General features: G+C 45.1%; 1 protein-coding gene across 2 annotated transcripts in view; it reads right to left on the bottom strand.

Moving 5' to 3' along the window:
- Window positions 1-12,998, bottom strand: part of AFF1 (AF4/FMR2 family member 1) — a 67,597-nt gene extending 54,599 nt beyond the window's left edge. Inside the window, exons 1-2 of one of the 2 annotated variants that reach the window (XM_038134476.1) lie at window positions 12,783-12,998; window positions 12,375-12,454 (exon numbers count right to left, since the gene is read on the bottom strand). Coding sequence is in view for 1 of the 2 variants with exons in the window: in XM_038134475.1 (XP_037990403.1) it covers window positions 12,783-12,799 (17 nt within the window). In the remaining variant the exon portion in view is untranslated. The remainder of the gene's footprint in view (window positions 1-12,374; window positions 12,455-12,782) is intronic. The other variant, XM_038134475.1, reaches the window with a different exon arrangement.
- Window positions 12,999-20,660: the final 7,662 nt, after the last annotated feature.

Raw genomic sequence — 20,660 nt, 5'->3', positions numbered from 1 at the left:
GTCTCTTATCTTTCCTTTTTCCTGCTTTTTAAGAACGTTTACATAAGCTGTTACTTTTAGCAACTACAAAAAGCTATCCCTTTAAAGAATAATAATAAACTGGATACAAATACTTTGCCACTTCAATTCTGTACAATTCTACAATTCTTCAACATATTTCTGTTTTTTTCAATTAAAAAAACAAAAAACCAAACCAAAACAACAGCAATAAAAAAAATCCAAACCAAAACGAACACAAGCCACTTTTTCACCACATCATCTGCACCTCTGTTTAAAAAGCACCTATTTTCCTTTGGTACTGGAAGCAGGCTGAGAAACCGGCAAGCGCTCAGCTTCACCATCATTAGCCACACTTGCGTGCAGGCAGTGGGAACATCACCCTCTGGCTCGCACCAAAAGCAACAGCCAGCTCCTGTTCCCACGGGACAGCGGCACGGCTTTGGCAGTGCCGAGGCCACTACAAACACTGGAAATAACTGAGCTGCCTGCTGCAAGCCTGGTGCTGGGTCTGCATCTGTGTGCGCCTGGCAGAGCCCAGCAGGCACCGGGCGTGTCCCCGACGTGCCAAGAAAGGCTCGAGCAGCACGGCGGCTTCTGCAGGCAGGTGAAGTCAGGCATCCTTGCCCAAGGCAGCACTGAGAATCCAGGAATCTTGGGATAGGGGAGTGCTGCTGGGAACCAGCAAGGTCAATTCCAAAGCACTTACCTCGCCTCCCTGAGCAGCACCTGAGTGCTCCTGAAGAACGCGTTCCCTGCTAACCCATGCCCTATTCTGGAAAGCACACAGCTGTACACCAAATCAACAGCCAGCTCAATACCCAGCTAATAGTTGTTTCACCTGCTGCTGCCTAACCTAGGTGAGATATCTGAAGGATGGACACAGTTTCTCTAAGGACTAATGTATCTTGAAAGGCATTATCATTGACATGATAATGTCAATGTGCCTCTGAGCACATCTCCTCGGCTGCCTAAAAACATGAGGTATTTTTTGGGAACCACGTAACACAGCAACCCCATGATTTTTACAGGGAGGCAGAGGGACAATGTATTTTCTAGCTGAAGTAGCAAACTACTACATACCAGGAGTTATCTGCCAATAATTGGGCAATGTGCTGATTAATACTTTTTCTGGGTTGCCTAATGACACCATGCATGAGTATCTCACCACTATTAATTAATCACTCTTTGTGCTTTTATCCTGGTAGAATTTACATGTTGCACACAGTGAATACCCTGAATGAGGCAATTTCTACCTCCAAAAGCACTTACTATTGTCAGTTTATTTGCCCTGCTTAGCCCGATGCTCAGATTGGCAATAAATCATCATTCTTAGCAGCTGAAGTGTTTAGTGTCTTTCATTCAATATTCTTTCCTCCTTGTTGTTCCCCCTGGAAGTACAGTAATCATGTGCTGAATAGTCATTTACAGCACTGCAATTAAGAGATTATTCCATTAGCCTTTGTATTTCTATCCGGTTTTATGTTTCCATTAAAAGCACTTTGTTAAACAATTGAGCAAACAACTTCATGCAACAGCAGGAGCCTCATGAGCTGATGTCTGTCAGGCAGAGCCCGGTGAAGCAGCCCAGGATGGGCAGGAGGTGCTCATGGGTCCACAGAGACCCTCCTCTTAGGCAGGATCCCAAAACCAGGGACAGGACGGGCAGCACGACTGCATATGGGCCAGTGTGGCATAAGCAATCGGGGGAGTGACTGCTGCCAAGAGATTGGGTGGAACTGGGGAAGAGCCCTGGCCAGACACCTGCGAGTGGCTGCACTCCTCTGTAAACACAGCATCATTTCTTGTACCTCTAGGAGCAGAGCAAAAATTGTCAAGGAAGTTCTACTTCCATAAAAACTGACCACCTCTTCAAGGAGCAAAACCTGACAGCCAAAGGAAGTCACATCTGCCCAGGCAATGACTGTGGTGATTTCACACCAAGCTTGCGACCAAGGCTGGAAAATCACACCAAATTGCCTCAGAAATACACCCGAGGAGTTTCACCAGGCACATCCAGCATTCTGTCCACTCAGTGGTGACTCAGGGCACCTTCCAGGGAATACACCACCTTCTCCTGTAACGCCCTTCCAAGCCTCTGCCCTTACGAGTATTTTCATGGCAGCAGCCCATGAGTTCCTGTCCTCAACACCATGGTGGCAACACACTTGGAAGGAGAATGAATCAGCACTGCCTCTCCCCGGGGTTCCTCATCCCTGCCCTCCCACGCATGTTCCCAACAACAGTCACTCCCTGCCCTCAGGATGAGGCAGGAGGTCTCTGCTCTGCTCACCGAGGGACAGAGCAGATGCCCTACAGGAACCACTGTACCGAGCTTCTGGAAAAGATTTTACATTCTTGCATGCAGGCTGCTGGACTTTTCCTCACCTGTCTGTCTGTCCAGAGCTACACTCAGTGGCAAGCACAGAAAGCCCCTTGAACAAGCCGTGTCCAAGCAGCCAGCTTCCCGCATCATGACAGGGATGCGCTGACTCAGGATTGCTTCATCTCTCTGTACTCTCTCGCTGGCCCCGAAATTCATTAATGCAACATCCACAAACAGAATGAGTAATATCCCCAACAGCAGCTGACACCTCACATAACCCAGGTAACATCCAGCCAAGCCATCTGTAGAAAGTTAGGTATTTTCAAGAAAACGCAAGTTGATCATAGTAATTTGGAACCACAGGATAACATTCTCCACACACACTTTTTAATACATTCAGTAACTTCTCCATCTTGCCCAATTTCTTGGTTACCACAGTGACTAAACACGGGCTGAAAAAAGAGTAAAATTCTGCAGAGCAAAACTTGCCGTAAGTATTTCGGGAAGCCACTTGAAAAAAGGGAGTAAGGAAAGAGTCTCACTATTTACACATTTTTCTATTCTTCTTGAAACGTCCATTAATCCTCAGAAAAGCTCTCAGAATCCTTCCCAACTAGCAAATTGTGCCTTAACTCCTCATTTTTTCACTTAACAGCCCTGCTTAGAAATGTGGTGCTTGTAGTAATGCATACAACAGAGAAAGAGCACAGGAAATTGTAAGGTTAATATCCCTCCCTTTTCTACATCTCTTTTTCTGTCACTCCTCCGTTTCAAACCGTGAATCAGGAATCCATTTTGAGCACTTGCTTATACACATGCAAAACCCATTCTCTGTGTAAAAGCTCCAGGTCAAGAATTCTTTTTGAGCACAAGCTCAAGCAGAGCTCTTTACCAGGAACACCCTTTTGAAGTGGACTTGAAAACTTAAAAGCCAAAGGAAACTAGAAAATTAGATACTAGCATAAATTCCTCTTTTCGCTGAAGTACAACATTGCCTTATAATACACAGTTTAATTCTCTCAAAAGATATGGAAGGGCTAGACCAGCGGGAACCCAGTGCACAAGCTGAAGGCTACAATTTGGCCCCAAATGAAGACAGCATAGAAAACCCCAGAGGAACCAATAAAATTTGGAGCAGCAGCTGTAACAACACCTTGTGTGATCACCCTGCTGAGCCCTGGCACATCAGTTCTCACCACTGCCTCAGCTTTCAGCACACCCTTGGCCAGCTGAACTCACACAAACCATTTCAATCCTCCTCTGGTTTCCTACTTTCCACTGAGACTCTGCTGTGTGTAAGCAGGATCCTAGATCTGTATCTAGTCAGTGCCTGCACCTCCCTTGCACTCCCATCTTATTTACACTCACCCACGTGAAACAGAAGAGGAAGGGGTGAAAGAATAGTTCAAGGGCCTTCTAAGAAAACTGCATGGCTTAATTAAAGACTTTTTAAATGCATCTTATTAACCTCAGCAACTGCTACTGGTTGTTCAGACCTCCCCCTCTCTAGGGGAAAGAAAGAAATATTGAACAAGTAAAACCAAACCATAATTCACTTGGCAGATTACTGTACACAAACAGCCTTTCAAGTTGTTACATTAAAGTAAACACAGCTTATATCAATATCATCTGTACTTTTCCATCATTAGGCTGCGAGGGAGGAGATGGCCCATTTTCAAGGAAGCAATTTTTACAAAAGGAAACCATTAACTTGATATTTAATCGATGAACAAACGAACAGGGAAGTGAAGAAGAAATTGCCCAGAAGATGAGGTTGGGACAGAGAAGAGAGTTTTCTTCACAATACCTTCTTTTATATGGCATTTCTATCAGACTTTTTCATGAGGACAGGGGGATATTTTCAAACAGGATTTTGATGTTTTCTCCTGCTATAGTTGAAAATAGGACCTTTTCTCCTACTTCTACTGGCACAAATGATGGCCAAATCAGAAAAGTTACAGGAATAAGCACTGTTCAGAGAGCTGAGTGGAAACAGTACTGAACACAGGACCCTGGGCTGAGACACCGTGAGCTCCGTACGTGTCTCTTTGTAACTAAGTACAGCACAGACACCAAAGTCAGTTCTAGCTAAGAACTGAAACCACTATATTTGGCCAATTTTCAGCCTAAAGGACAGAATGTCAACTAAACATTCATTAGATTTAAAAATCAACCCAGACTGCATCTGGCTTTATAAGCGTTACAGGATGGGGGGTTGTGTGTGTGTATGGTTATCATCTTGATTTGGGGTGTTTTGGTGGGGTTTGTTTAATATGCACAGCTCCTCAGTTTTCACAATAAATTCTCACAAGTTGTTCAAATAGCAAAACAACATCAACACACACCAGTTGCCAAACACAGATCCCAAGAAGGTTTTGGTAGCAATTACCAGATTGTGCAATAATTACAAACTGCTTTCATTTATTCAAGAATTACAGAAAGGAGGTTCTGGCTGTGAAACACAGTGCTATACTACATCAGCTGTCTATATTGCAAGAGGAAGAAACAACAATAGTTTCCCTGCACAAAAATTCTGTCTGTCCCTCCAAACACGCAGGAAAAAGGGATGTGTAATGAAAGAAACCTATTTACTGTCAGTTCATCAAGTTTACTTAACTGACTTGGAAAGAAAACACCCTTTCCAAATCATTAAGAACCAGACCAATTCACATGTTTAAGTAATGGAAGAAGCAGCTTGGGAGCCAAGTTTTAATGTTATCAATTTCTGCAGACTGGCAATTTCACCCATCTGTTTTACTCCACTGTGGTCCTACTTGTGCAGAGCTGCACTGTCAGTGCACCACGGCACCAAACAACAGCGATACTCATCAGTGACATGCTCAGGTAGGTACAGAAACTCCACTTTGGGGCTGGCTCACTTGGAACCAAAACCAAGGCTGAAGTCATCCCACCTGCCCACTAAGAGTTTGGAACTGGTTTGGAAGGAGGAGGGAACAACAGCAAATAGTTAAAGGCATCTTCAGAGGGAAATTCCAGACTGAAGCTGCTAATGTTTTTTCTTCTCCCATCCTTGGCTAAACTCTTCATTTTTATTACAAATAAAGAGAGAGCTGCAAGGGAAAGCTTTGTGTCACTTAATTCACTAAATGACCAAGCCTTTTTTCATATGTAAAACACTGAGTTACTGAATTTTTCCAGCCAATTTAGGAAGTCATTTAGTCTATTGTTCTCAATTCCTCATCCTACAAGTCAACTTCTGCAATGGTAGAAGTACCCCAGGTCTCCGACTAATAGATCTCATTATTACAGTGTTTCTAAAAGCAGATTAGACCTTCTCAAAGAACAGCACATGATTTTACCTATTATTCTCTCTCCCCAATATGGGTGGTTACAGAGAATTTTCTTATGCTCTAGGACTAATAGTTTTTTACCCCTGTAGTGCATTACACAGAACCAGGCATTCTCTATACAGAGGACCACAAACCCAGCTAAGCAAAGAGAGCCTATTAGTTTGCTGAAGCCAGTCCATGTAAAATGGATAGGGGTTTGCAAACAGATAAAGATCACCTACAGTGTTCCAAAACCTCGGCAAAGTGATCACATTCCCTTTAAATATTAAGGCACTTGTTCATCTTGCTTCCAGAATGTAAGTTACAGAACATCATGCATTAAATCAGAAACTCAAGAATCAAACTAATGACCACCAATTAAAAGTTAACTGCTGGATAAAGCTGACCACTCTGCTGCAAGGGAACTGTAGGGTCTCAGCAAAGAAGAGAGACACAGTGGTCCAAAAGAGCTCTTTGGCCAACACAGCTTGCACCCACCATCCCATGGCCACCCTCCCAGAAGCCACATGCCAGAAAAAGCAGCCTTCTTCACCAGTATCACAGAGCTCACACTTGGGCCAACACAGTTATCTCACCTCTGCAGCATATTTGCTGCCTTTCAGCTGTGCCAGCACTTTTCGCAGTAAAAAAGGCCTGCAGGGACAGGCAGACACACATGGCAGCTTCCAGGTAGTGGCAATTCTAAGGGAGTCTTCTGAAAATTCAAGCAGAGCTCCCTGCTCTGCAGCACAGAGGGACAGACCAGGCTCTCTTTCTGTTAGCATGTGTTATTTTAGTAAAGCTAAGAAGAAATAGGTCTCTAGACTGACAGTCTGTTCTCAGCAGAGCCACAGGTTTACTGACATCAGGAAAACAACTTTTCCTAGAACAGCTTGTTCTGCCCAGGGCTGTGGGGACAGGGAAAAGAGAAGCATGTCACCAAAGCACTTCTAAACTGCCAGTATATTCCCTGCCTTCAGATTAGGATGATTTTTCCAAAACAGCATACGGGAGGAGAGGAGTATTGAGAAATAGCTGCATACCAGTTACAAGGGAGAGTTTCTGAGCTCTGCTCGAAAAGATTAATTATGCCAGTAATATCTTTTTAAGCAAAACCTTACAAACTGCAGAAGAACAAAAAAACCAAAAGCAATTTCTTATCATGTCTCCAATTCTCCAGAGACGTAAATATCCCTTTACTGCTCCACATTTTAGTAATTCCTTTCCATTTCAGATGCAAGCAGACAGCTGTATTTCAAAATGCAGTGCTCAGCTCAGGGAGGAGGCACGTGCACTGGAGCTCTCTCACACACCTCACATGCACACACCACCTGCTAAACACCGTGCCATGAAGGAGCTGATCATACACTGCGGAATACATCACTGGCTGCTTACAGCTTATACACTATTCTAACAAGCAAAGATATATGGAATAAAAATACTACCATATGCTCAAGAGTTTCCTCTTTTGTTTCTTTTTAAAATACTTCTTATTCAGGTTTTGGTTGAACTAGTGATAGAGGTGCTTTTGTTGTTTGTTATTCTTTGATGAGTTTTTGGGGTTGGATTTTGTTGCCTTTTTTTATTTGCAAGCACAAAAATGAAACCCACAGCTCTTTCAGTTCAGAAAATGAGCTTTGCTGCTGTCTCCGAGGTTAACCATTAACAATTTGCTTGTTGAACTTTCTCTAAAAATTACAGCAGGGACATTATTTTCTCTTAACCTGATGGTAACATTGCAAAAACAGCAGTAAAGGAAAACTTTAGGTTGCTAGTACAATAAACACTCGGAACAACTGAAAATGACAATTCTACAAACAATATCTAAGCCTAAACTAATCCAGAAGACAAACATCTTCCTGAAGCATTTGTGATGAAGGTTGCCTAATCAAGTGTACCTAGATACCTCAGCTTGACAATTCTGAAGTATTAACAGGAGCAGAACAAATTCTCAAATGCAGTTTTGTGCCCACACACCTGCTCTTTCTCCCCATTTGTCACCTCCCTCTTCCTATACAGGAATAAGGCAGCAAAAGAAATGCACTTTTTAAAAATCCTTGCAGTTCAATGAGGTGATCAACAACTGCACCTCAGCAGCAAAAGAGCTGAGCTGGGGCTGGCTCTGCACACAGCAGCCACCACAGCTAGAGGGAAGATGGGCTACAAGAATTCTACCTCTCACCACTTTCCACAGCTGCTTGATTGTGTACCGATAGAGAGTTCAACTTCACTTCCCTGAATTGTCTATGAATAGGCAACTGTGGAAAATCTTCTCCTAGCACACGTAGCAGCTCTTGTCTGTTCCCCACAAAAGCATTCTGCTGGAGAGGCTGCTCTATCTTAATCTACTATGGTAACACCTCATTTGGGAGTGATAATTGCCCCAGCCAGTCCCACATTCTTCTCTTTTTTATCATGGACACAGATGAACTGCAGCAGCCAAAACTGCAAAGCATAAAATAGCCAGGACATTTTCCACTATAACATACCACAGGGGAAAAAAAAGCTCCAGGCTGTGTTCAAGACTGAACCGAAAAAGTACTTTCTCTATTTTTTTTGAGGCTCATGCATCTCTACAGTGACTCTTTTGTCATGCCGGGTAAGCAAATTCTGCACCCCCAACCACCCAGCACCAAAGCCAGGTTCTGCACTCTTTGGAGAACTCTTCCTCACTTCACTGCCCTGCACCTCATGGAAAACAATGTCATGGTAGCATTCCCACAGAACTTTAAGGAGACACCTTTTCTATTATATTTTAAAGGCATTTAAAAGCTTCATGTATCATTCACTATAGCTCCTCTCAGAAGAAAAGTGCTGAGGAGAATTTATGCACCTCATTAAAAGCTTGTTTCCTGCTCTTCATGCCGCATCTTGCAGTTGTACTAGCAAATGATTTTCTCATAAAAAGCTGTGAGAAGAGGCCTCTCTTTGTAACACAGATTAAGACACAGGAAAATTACCTGACCTAAGGAAACATTCCCTTGTATACCAGCTCAAGTATGCCATGACAAATGTACTTCAAAGTTTTCAATAGCCTATTGCAAATTGGAATACCCACTGCTAAAACAACCAAACCAACCTGAAAAATCCACTTCCCTGTGAACATCTCTGTCTTCTGTGTGGGAGTGTTCAGCTGCGGGTCTGCCTCAGAGCAACTCCACACTCAGAAAGTCCAGGCAATAAGGAACTGCAAACTGAAAATTCCCAGCAGCCCACAAAACATGCCATAGATCATCCAGACATCTGGTTCTGGAGAAAACAGGTCTGTATTTCTAGGCAGGGCTAGTAGCAAGCAAAACCAACAGGGTTTCATGGGATGTTTTAACTTTCAATAGACAAGTAAACTCCAACAAGATATTGTTTCAGCCCTTCTTGACCTCCATCAGCTGACTGGAACCCAGCATCACCAATACTGGCATTTGCCTGTATCAACAAGATCCGTGAAACAAACAAGCTATGAAAAGTGTCTTTACATCTGGCCTGGAAGGCTGTGAAATGACACGGAATGAACTAATGCTGCATCATTCAACATAGCTTCTCCTCAGGGAAAAGCCTTAGCATCACTCCCCTCAGAATTTACTGTCTTTCAAATATAGATAAAGCCACATTTTATTTCTGCAAGGCATCACCTTTTTTCTAACAGAATGGGCAGTACAGTCTCCTCTCAAGACTCTTGTGGGTCTAGCTGGTACAACTTGGCTTTAGGGGGTGGAAACAGAGGGTATCCCAGGCTGCTGTCCATCATTACCCTTCCCTGCAGGGCTGGCTCAGGAGAAAGAGCAGTATGAGCCCAGTAGGGAAGACAGCACATCATTCAGGTTTCATGTTGCTCTGACTGTGTACTGTATTCACCTATGTACAAAGATTTGGAAATTGCATTGGTTCTGCACACCAGAAATGATGCTAACCATGACCACACTGAAAAGAAAGTTATATGTAACACAGTCCAAAATTCTTAGCATCCAGCAACAAAGTATTTTGTTTATCCTCCTACTGTAAATAAATGTAACTGACAGCATCTACAGACAATTTAAAATGACCTCAAGCAGCCTGAGAAAAGCAGCCTGCATCTTAAAAAAAAAAAAAGGGGCACATATTCATCTAAAGATCCTCAGCTTGCAATTGCTGCAGCTGAGCAGATATTTTAACAAAGAAAGAAGCAGAAATGAGATGGGCTCTGTCAGTCTGATCCACACTCCTCCCAAGGGTCCTGCCGTATTCCAGAGCAGCTGAATGGCACATGATGAACATCACACCACAGTCGACAAGAAACTAAATTTGTCCTTATTCAGATCAGATCAGCTCTGCTTCTGCTCACAAGTTGCTGAATATACCATAAAAGCCTGACACAGCCCTGTTGCCTGGGGACACCACAGGCATCAGATCATCCATGCACTCCAGAAGCAAGCACATAGAAAGCTACAGCTGCAAACCTACGGCTCAGCGAGCAACTTAAAAAATCCCCACAATCCCACATTATACAAAAAAAAAAAAAAAAAGCTAACTGGAGGATGGTTTCTCCACCTAATAGCTCCAGATGTAAGCTACTTGCAGCAGCTAATGGGAGAAGCTGATCATTCTCAAACAGCTGAAACCAAACCATGCCCAACTCGCCCTGCAAGCATTTCTTAAGATCATGATTTTAAAGAATGCTGTGGCATCCATTAGCACATCAGTTCCTCAGTTATCACCACTACAGTTTGTAAAATGCTAAGGAGCAGCAACAGGTAGGTTTCATCACCTTGTTTTCCCTAACCTTCCACCCTTCAAAATTGTGAAGCCCAAATGCCAGATGAGCTGCTGAGGATCACAGCACTGAAGAAGCTGAAGAAAGGATGCTGGATTTCCTTGTTTCCAAACAAGCATCCTCCCCTGTGTCACATCACTTTCACTAGCTAAAGCAAACAGCATGTGAGAAATAGAAAACGTGAGCAGATGGGAGAGCCTGAAGGCCTTGTATAGAGTGATACACAAACCACTACTGAGCTCAGTATCACACCACCTCATCAGTAATTTACTGAGCTTGCAAAAATTGCCTGTATTTTTTTGCAAAGCACAAATAAACATAGAAAGCGCACCCATTTATTTTGTCAGCTACCTTGCAGAGTAAACCCTCTGACATGTTTCGGCAAAATGAATTCTGGAGACATGTGGCTTCTCAGTCCCATGCGGCAGAGTTCTAATTATTTGTTGTGAAAATTAACTCATCCTTTACTATTGAATAAAAGCTTTTATACACCCACAAAGCACAATTTTTTTTTAAAATGGGATGGATACCCCTGCAGATCTGTGCCACTGAAAGGGAAACATCACAGGTCTTCTGGCAAACACAACCTCTCTCCTACAGACTCATTTCTGCTGCTCATATGCACTCCTACTCTCTTTAAATGCCTTAAAACAAGCAATAATCAGAGATCTTAACACTGATCTTCGGGCATAAAGAGTAACCTCTGTACTCACTGTGCTGAAATGCTCTGACACAGTTTGACAGCTTGAGCACCTCACAGCATCCTGACAAAAGCAAAAGCTAATGCACAGGATGGAGAAGGAAGGAGGGTACAGAATGGCAGGTGCGTGTCTTGTCCCCACATCTATCTCAAATGCCAGGTGTGGGGCACTGTCTTCCACCTGCCCTGCAGAATTCAGCCCCACGGTCCCAGCCCTTGGACCATTTTCCTCCCTTCAGTCTGAGCCACTCAGCCTGTAACACTCGATTCTCTGCACCGTTCACCTTACAGGTCAGGGATGTGGCTCACTGGCCCCAGCATCACTCTGCCCTTTCTTGGCCAGCTGGCTGAAGCTGGGGGCTACTGCTGGGACCCGGCTCCCGCGTGGCCTCCTGCCACCCAGCAGAATGGTTGTGCGACCTCTGAGACATCAGGCACGTCCCTGGCCTTGGAGCCAAGCCAAGCTCCAGGGCCAGCCAGCATCCCTAGGATTTATGCTGCATCCAGCATGCGGTCCTATTACAGCAACGCTGATAATGCAGGCCAGTAAATCATGCAAAGGCATGATACAAAGGGGAAAAAAAAGATGCTAGAAACTCCATCTTTACCTTTTTGTTAAGTACTCTTTATGCAAAATACTCCCAGTATTGGGAGAGTAGGCCATGGAAGCCGGAGAAGATCTCAGCTGATTGTTAAGCAATCAATCTTCCCCTGCTTCTTCCCCAAACCGCAGGGCTCTGTCCTTCTCCAGTTTGTAATTTAAAGCCAGCTCTTGGCTTCAAACCTGCAGAAAAGCACCGCTGTGAAAATGCACCGTGAGTGCCAAACTTATGTGTAGGATACACCACCATTTTAATTTTTTTCCCTGCCTGCAGGAAAGGGGAGCAGGGGGGCTGTTTGGTGTGGGACTAAGGAGCAAAAAGGAATTTCTCTCTTTGGCATTTCTGAAATACCCATTAAGGCATCGTAAACGCTAAAAGGCATTTAACAGGTACCTTAAATAGCACTGCTCCATGAAGTACTACTGCTTAAGAAAAGCTGCCTCCCCCATGCTGAATGTGAAATTTACTTTAGGCAGGACACTCCCCAACTCCTCCGAGAGCAGGCAAAATGCTGCTTCTTTAAAACCACAGCCCAGAAGAATATTTACCCCAGATCGGTGTTTTCGCTTGAATTTTGCTCCCTGACAGCAACTAAGTAACTCATTTTCTGCGTTGTAACCATTTTCTATCCTCGTAGCTATCCAGCAGACACAACCTGCTTCCCCTGCGCGCAGCCAGCTCCGCGACCCGGCCGAGCAGAACCATTCCCCACCTTCCGAACCAGAGCCGTGAGCAATGGCAGAGACCCGGGCTGGTCACGGGCGAACAGAAATAAATAAACGCCGGACAAGTCTGGAGAGGAGAAGAGAATCACTTTCAAAGAGGTTTTAAACAGACAAGTCCACGGGGGAGAAGGAAATCAGTTCCAAGGAGCTTTTAACTTGTTGGACTGGGAGAGATTTGACGGGGAGCAATTATGACTTTGTTTTTCCTGCTGGAAGAAAGTTGACGCTGGGAAGAGGGAGCGGGCACGGCGGTGAACAAAACACAAGGACAAAACCTACCGGGGGCTCGGGGTAAAGCCCCACAGCCAAGAGAGCCTGACCAGCGGCCAGGGCATCACAAACCCAGCTCTAAAACGAGACGCACCGAGCGCGACCAAAGTTATTTAGTGCCGTACCTCGACTGGGCAGCCATCGCGGGGTTATCCTGCCAAACGTCCTCTATCCATGAGCTCCGTCCGCAGCCGTCCAGGCTCTACCCCGCTGCCAAAGCCCGCCGTCCCATGTGCCGGCCGCCTCCCCACCGGTGCCCGGTGCCGCCGCGCCGCGGCTCCCCCCGCCCGGGCGGCCGGCGCAGGGCTGGGGCTCGCTCATTTTGATCGACATCCGGGCGCCCGGCCCTCCCCCGGCCGCCGGCAGGGAGGGGGGCCCGCCCGGCCCCTGGGGACGGCCCCGCTCCGGCCCGCAGCCGGCGGGGCCGGGTGCCGCCGTCCTCCCGGGCCGCGGTCCCGCTCGGTGTCTCCGCGGTGCCCGGGGCGGCGGGACCTGCGGCAGAGCGGGCCCCGCGCCCGCCCCGCGCCCGCCTCCCCCTGCCCGGCCGGGCGCTCGTGGTACGGCCCGGCCTCTGCCCGGGCGGGCGGCGGGAGGGCCGTGCCCGGCCCGGAGCCCTCCTGAGGCGCTGCCTGCGGCGAGCGGGGCGAAAGGGCACGGGCCGAGCGGAGCGGGACGGGTCGGGGCCGCTCCGGCAGCCGGCCCCTGCCCTCCGCCACGGCCCCGCGGGGGCTCTGCTTCAGTTATCTGCTGTTTTGTTTGGGGTTTATTTTTTTATTTTTAATTTTATTATTATTATTGTCATCATTATTTGTATGGGGGGGCGGGGTGGTTTTAGAAAGACAGAATAAAAGGCTACGAATTTTTCAAAATTTCGGGAGTTTCCAAATCTTCGCAGCGAACGCACAGCCCAGCTGCGGACACGCATCCCAGGTGTCCGCGCAGATGCGGCAAAGGAGGTCCTGAGCGCGCTGCTAAAGCCAGAGCTGGAATTGCAGGCTAAGAAACCTTTGGGGAAAGGTTTGTTGTGCGCCGATGAAGCTGGTTATGCAACTTCTGCTGGGCTCTGCTCCTGGCCGCGGTTTGCAGACGCGCTCGGAAAGCAGCAATACCTGTCCTTTGCTCTGGCTGTTTCTTGGCGCAATTATGGATACAAACTACTCCTGCAACTGCTCTTAACTAGGAATTAACCAAGCGCTCAGCAGGCAAAAAAACATTCATCCAAGATCCCTTCAACTTTTCTCCGTGACTGTGTATGGCTAAGGTTTCTACCGACACTGCAACAACATTATGTTCCTCCTACTTTTCTGGTTTAAAGCACAGCTTGTGTCAAAGTACTCGGCAGATACCAGGAGGAGGGTTTGTACTTGATTGTTTTCCTATTCCAGATAACCTTTATGGGAAATCTCGAGTCTGTACTGTCTCCTCAAAGATTAAATAAAATTCATATCAGCTCTTTCAGGCAGAACAAAATATAACAGAAAAAAAAATATTCTCTAGATTTTCCACAACAGCTGAGCTTTCTCCAGGAAGAAAGAATTGTTTGCTTTCACCCAAAGTTTCTAGCAGTTTTTTACCTGTCCCCCTTCAAAAGCACTCGTACATCTGACAAATCAGCATTTCTCCAAAGAAAGCTTTCTGTCAGAACATGTCCTGTCACCTGTTGGCTCCTCTGTCATGTTTGTTTCCAAAATCAGCTTTTCTCACCTGGTTCTATTCACTGATCAGGGATGCAAGTGTCCTCTTTTTTTATATTGTCTTTGTAAGATGTATTGCAAATGAAGGAAAACGTCTCCCTTAAGTAAAATGCAAACAAAACAAATCAATAAAATAAGCTCTTTGTACTCTTCAGCTCCTGATAAGCTCAGAAATGCACCACTGAGCTCTCTGTCCTAAAAACCTGTCCGGAAAGGCGGATCATCAGGTGATCATCATTCCACATGGTATTTAGGCTGTATATAATATTTGAAGATCCATTCATATCTAGCCATGCATTGGATGAGAATAGAGTTCTCCAGAGGTGAAGCTTGTGATTTAAACACTTCAGAGAAATGCAAATCCAACCAAAAAACAAATAAAGGTGTGCAGGCAGCCTGGGTGCCATTGTTACTTAATTCTGAACTCCTGAAAAGGCCAGACTACCAACCTCAGGCATCAGTGGTAAAGCACAGGCTGTGGGTACATTATGTTCTTTTAAGTCTCCTCTCACCTACTTATAGACCTACCTGTATCTGGACATGTTGACCAGAAGGATATTTCAAAAAAAAAAAAAAAAAAGACCCAGAAGTTTCAAGAATGAAGCAACATTTTTATTTTCAGATAAGGTGTAGATACTGATACATTGCTACAAAAATTACCCACAGCATCTACAGCAGAGCCTGTAAAAGGAAGATGGTATCTCTCTGCCCACCACTAACAGTGCTGGCCATACCCAGGTGTTGGTTCAGGAACGGGAATGCAGCATCCCTTAACTCCAGAAAAAAACAGAACATGACATTATCCTAATAAAGGTATGATAATTCATTAAGTTTGTGGAACAAATGCCAGAAGCTTGTGGCATTATGAAACAATTAATCAAGCATGGCGGATCAATGAAGGAGGAACACATACCAAGCAATAGTAAAATCATTAGAATAAAGACATGGTCGGTAAGCTTTCCTGAAATACGTTTGCTGTAGAATAAAACATGTTATTTGTTTGTACACAGAAATTCAGGTCAAATTCATGCCCCTACCACACTGTTCAAAACACCTCATTGCCCTGCACTGCATCAGGTTTTTAAACAGACACACCCCTTTACCTTCACTCTTCCAGAGTCCCTGCTGTTCTTTAATTATCATGTGTTCTCCCAGCTCTGTTGACAAGGAATCCATCTTACCGCTGCCGTTTATTGCCCCTGATGAGTCCTTCACATTTGGAGGTGAAAAAGGTCCGGTGGATATTGTGTTTCCCGGCCTGAGGGAGCCGTGGGTGGCCTTTCATTTGCAAAGGGCGCTTCTGCGCCGGGTCAGGAGGCAAGGACTGTGCTCCATAAAGGCTTGGCTGCCCCAGCCCGGTAGAACAATCCCTGACCCCTGAGCCCCTCTGGCTGTCAGCGCTCTTCTGCCTTGCATCTCCCTGCGGCCTCTACAGAGAGGCGGCACACCTGCAGAGTTGCTTGTGTTCCAGCAATCCCAAACCCTGCACAAACCTTGGGCCAAGGGCTTGATTCTCTTGTGTCTTTCCCAACCGGTAGGCAAGGAGCCAGCCGCACTGCAGATGTGTGTGTTGGTGCTGTAAAGCAAGGGCTACAACCATAATGCACAGGGTTTCAAGAGTTCCACATATTTGGAGGAGTTTGTTAATCTCATCCTCAAACTCCTGCCTCCAAAGTTGAGTTGGAAAGCGAGCAAAACTCAGAAACCCATCCAGGCAAGCACACTCAAAAACCAGTTCAACAAGGTAAATGAAGCTGTGAGAAATGAGAAGTCTGAAGAAGGCTGAGACAGCAAAACTCTCTGTTAACCCTAATTTAGCAAAGCACTTCCCTCTAGACTTGTTTTATTGCATCTTCTTAACCTTAGCACTTTCCAGAATCAAAGCTGACTGCCAGGAGCACATCCTCGCTGGGCAAATCCTGGAAAGCACTTGCATTTCACTGGGTCTAAGCCACACAGTGTAGCTACAGTGAGGTTCGAGGAGCTGCAGGGCAAAGGAAAGAAACAGCTGAGTACAACACTGACAAAAAGGGTAGGGAAGAATACAACCAAAAGGATATGTTGACTTTAAGAAAGAAGAGTGACTTGGATACAGTCTGTTATCCAAGTAATTGCTCTACAGATGTTAGGAATCAAACTTTTCAGCCCTTCATCTTTCAATATCTAAATTGAAGAAAACAGATTTTTAAAAGAAACCACCTTCTTGTAGGCACCAGACTGTACTAGAGGCTACGCCCAACTAGCTTTTGGCAGCCAACAGGAGCAATTTCCATCGTCTTACTTGGCATTACTCACTTATCACTCAGAATGCCTTAAAATGTTCCATAACCCCTATGAACTTTCATAAGTTAAAGTTCATTCCTTACAGATGTATTGCCAAAAAAAAAAAAAAGAAGTTAGATGTACTTTGGAGAGTGATAGCAGGTGGTATAAGTGTAGAGCACACTGGCAGTTGTTAAGATCTAAATGAGAAACAAATGGAAACTGCATTAAAATTATCCTTGGGAGAGTTGGGCAGGGACAGAATAATAAATTTTGCAAGTTATATGTGTGTAAAACCCTCATTGTCCAAACTTCCAGAGAATTGTTCCTGCAAGCACTGTACTCTAAGCACTACATCTGCGTGAGGGTCCCACTGAGACCCAGGTCCAGCACTGATAATTTCTCAACAGATTCAAGTTACAAAAGGCATCAATTGTTTGGTAAAGGACAGCATGTTAAACCTCCTTCCACTCAGTGGTTATGCTTCTTGCATTGAGGGGGGGGTTATTTTGTTTAAACAATCTCAACATTTGTCACAGCACCTGGGAAGCCAAGATTTCAACAAATTAATTCCTAGTTATTGCCACTGTTCTGCATGTCTGTAAATTCCATTATGAAGGCTCAATTTGGGTCAGCTTCTCTAGAAGAGAAAAAGCAGGTATTCAACGTCTGTTTTACAAAAGAGCAGCATTGTACACAATAGATGCCACCCAAGCTTTGCTTCAGCAGTTAAAAAGGCCAATGCAAAATGCTTTCTTGCAGTCAACAGTGGGAAAAAGGGAAAGTTAAGCAAGCAAACATGAAAAATTTTCAGTTTCCAAAGCAGCCAGTCATTCCAATAATTGCTACAGCGAACAAAAAATGGTATCCAAGCATTTATTTCCTCCCTTGATGTGTGCCTGTGGGTGCACACTCTGCATTTAGGTTTGAGTGTGTTACATCCGAAATCTCCATTTTAAATTAACTTTCCAAAATAATTTTGTACTGCAAAAGTAAAACACAGAATACTCGCCCCCAACACTCCCACAGAGATTTTAAGAGTTGCGTGGATCCCTAGATTCTCCCTAGCATTCTAAATCATCATTCAGTTATGATTATGTTCAGAGAAATACTACACAACAGGAAGGTTAGATGGAACCTAAAGAACAGATTGCTTACCTGAGGCAGCAAATCATTTGAATTTTTGATTTGTACTAGCTTGACAGCTTTTCCCACACACAATTCCCAATACTGACAGGCTGAAGAACAATCTTTGCATCAACACACAGCTCAAGAAGCTGAGTTCAGGAAAAGCTTGTGAATGCTGGGAGTTCTCCTGTAAACACTCCTTTTGGTTTCAGAGAGACCTCTTAAAGCCACACACACTCATCAGTAGATCATAGTGAGTGTTTGCAAAATTTTGCCTCAACTGTCAAGAAAAAACAAAACAGATTTAGTAATTGCCTGTCTAGAACTGCAAGGCAGTGGAAGCTGCCATGTGATGTTGGCTCTCATGGCAGGTTTATCAAAGGGGCAGCAGCTGCCAAGCCAGCATCTCTGCTGAGCTCTTCAGCATTCCTCACAGGGAACCCAACTGCAACTGGATGAGGGACACTGGCTCGAGATCTTCAGGAACATGCTATGCAGAGAGCCTGGAATGTCCAGCTGGCAGTCACTGAAAGTGTTCCTAAACATACAAGCCAAACATGTGCATCATATGTAGCTAAGAAAGGGAGATCCAAGAGATCCATTTTTCCCTTCTCCCAGCAGTGACGCTGCATTTCAGGTCAGCTCCTAAAGAGAACTTCAGGCTTGGCCAAGAGCATGACAAACGAGGCTACTGCTACTGGGTCCAGGATATTTTGCTCAACTTTAAGAATAAATGTGCTGTTAGGGCCCTCCCTTTAGATAACCGAATAGGCCTCCAATGAATGTCAACATTCATGACAAGGGGAGAAGAGAAAAAAACAGACATTAAAAAGACAACTAAAAAGGCAGCACTGGATAAAAATTCAAAGCAATGTTCAGGGTGCAAGGAGAAAAGAGAAGGGGAAGGATCTTGTAGCAATTAAGCTCCTCATGTCACTGTAGGGGCAGTTCTACCTTGTAGGGTCCTCAGACACAGCTAAGTTTCAGTGCCTACACAACTGGCACCATTTTGGCTCATCCCAGTAAATTTAAAAAAGAAAAAAAATTCCCCTTGCTTTGGTCCATGCAAAGGGAGTGAACTCACTCCTACGATGCTGTTCACTCACAATGACCACCACCTATTTCTCACCATCCTCTCTGCCCCAAACTTGTCTTTGGTTCACAGAAGAGCAGAACTGATGGCATTAACATCATTGTCACAAGGTCTGGCCTGGCCCATGGGTGTGCTGGGCAGCTGTGCTCTACAAAGACTTTGGAAGAAGCGAATCCTGCCTGGAAACATGTTAAAGAAGCCTTGATTAATTAAGTGCAAGATCACCTCAGCAGCAGCAGTCTCAAACAAGAAGAAATAGGACAGAAAATGTTTACATTTCATTTTGTGACAGTCATTTGCAGCATGCCATGCTCCTGATAGAGCAAAATGACTTCTGGCAGGGGTCCAGGCTACGGGAGCTTTCTGTGAAGCCTCCTGAACCAATCCACTCATAGCAGCTGATATGAAACAGGAGCACAGGTGCTTTGATGATTAGATGAAGCAGCTGAGCTCTAGGTCATGGCTTTAACCCCAGATGAGGGACCATCAGACAATCATTCTGCATGCCACAGAAGGAGGGGTTTCCTCAGCTGAAGCACAGATCTCGCATTGTAACAACATGGGCAGATGGAAATGCATGCACACGTGACTGAACAGGGTGTGGGGAAAGCCTGCTCTGCTGCCAACTGCTCTTAACACAGCTAGAAAGCATGTGAACAGCCAGCAGTGAAATCTAGATTTCCCTAAACAATCTACAAGTTTGGCAAATGCCTTTGACAGAGTCAGGTTTTCAACCACGCTGATGCCTCACAGATTTGTGGTTGTGTGGGCATTACTAACCTGACGTATTTCCCCAAGTTACAAATGCTTTTGCCACCAAGTTATGTTTCAGTTCCTGGGAGAGTTACTGAACAAATCCTCCTGAGGCTGCCACAAGAAAAATTAGGCAGGTGATTGGGAAAAGCCAGGATGGATTCACCAAGGGCAAATCATGCTTGACAGAGCTGATCACCTTCTGTGGCAAAGGAACTGCTCGGTCCAAGTGCGGCGGGCGGCAAACATTGTTTACCTGGATTTCTGCTGGGGTTTCCATATGGTTTCCCACAGCCTCCTCCTGGACAAACAGACACATTATGGTCTAGACAAGTGGTCCTTGCAGTGGGTGGGGAACTGGCTGGCAGGAAGCACCCAAGAGGTGCTGGTAAACAGCTCCTCTTCAGGCTGGTGACCTGTCACAAGTGGGGTCCAAAGTGTTTAATATCCTCACAAGTGATCTGTACAATGGGACCAAGTGCACCCTGGTGACATTTGCCAAATGGGGAAACAGGCACTTGAGAAGTAAGACTCACCCTGCAGGAAGATCTGGACAGGCTGGAAGAGTGGGTACTACGGGTAACTTGGGCTAACATGAACCCTATGAAGCTCAACAAGGACAAATGTAAGGTCACAGAACCTACTGGAATAGACCAAGGTAAGAGCTAGACAGAGGATGTTTTTAAATAAACATTTCACTTTGACTAGACTCTTTATAAGGGCTATGTTAGAATTATGATTGCTCGGCACAATTCCCTTTTGGATTCCTCTCCTGGATGAGCTGATTCATACACAGTGAGTGAGGCAACTTGATGTTCCAGAGGAAGGGGAACATTCTGAAATGCCCTTTGTGGAAGTCACCTCTTTCCATTCACCTCTTTCAGCAATGCTGAGCTCCTTTGGACTCTAAGGTGAATTTTTAGAAAAACTAACTGGAATGTAACATCATCTACCTCTCCACATACATAATATGAAAAATTTCTCATGTCAGGTGCTGATTTGTGTTCTTACCTGGGGCCAAGAGCACTGGCATTCAAAAAAAAAATAAGTGAATGAGACAACTGGACAACATG

Source organism: Motacilla alba, chromosome 4 (assembly GCF_015832195.1).
Source record: "Motacilla alba alba isolate MOTALB_02 chromosome 4, Motacilla_alba_V1.0_pri, whole genome shotgun sequence".
Classification (NCBI taxonomy): domain Eukaryota; kingdom Metazoa; phylum Chordata; class Aves; order Passeriformes; family Motacillidae; genus Motacilla; species Motacilla alba.
Note: the sequence above shows the minus strand (reverse complement) of the source record. Positions and strands in the feature narration are given on the sequence as shown.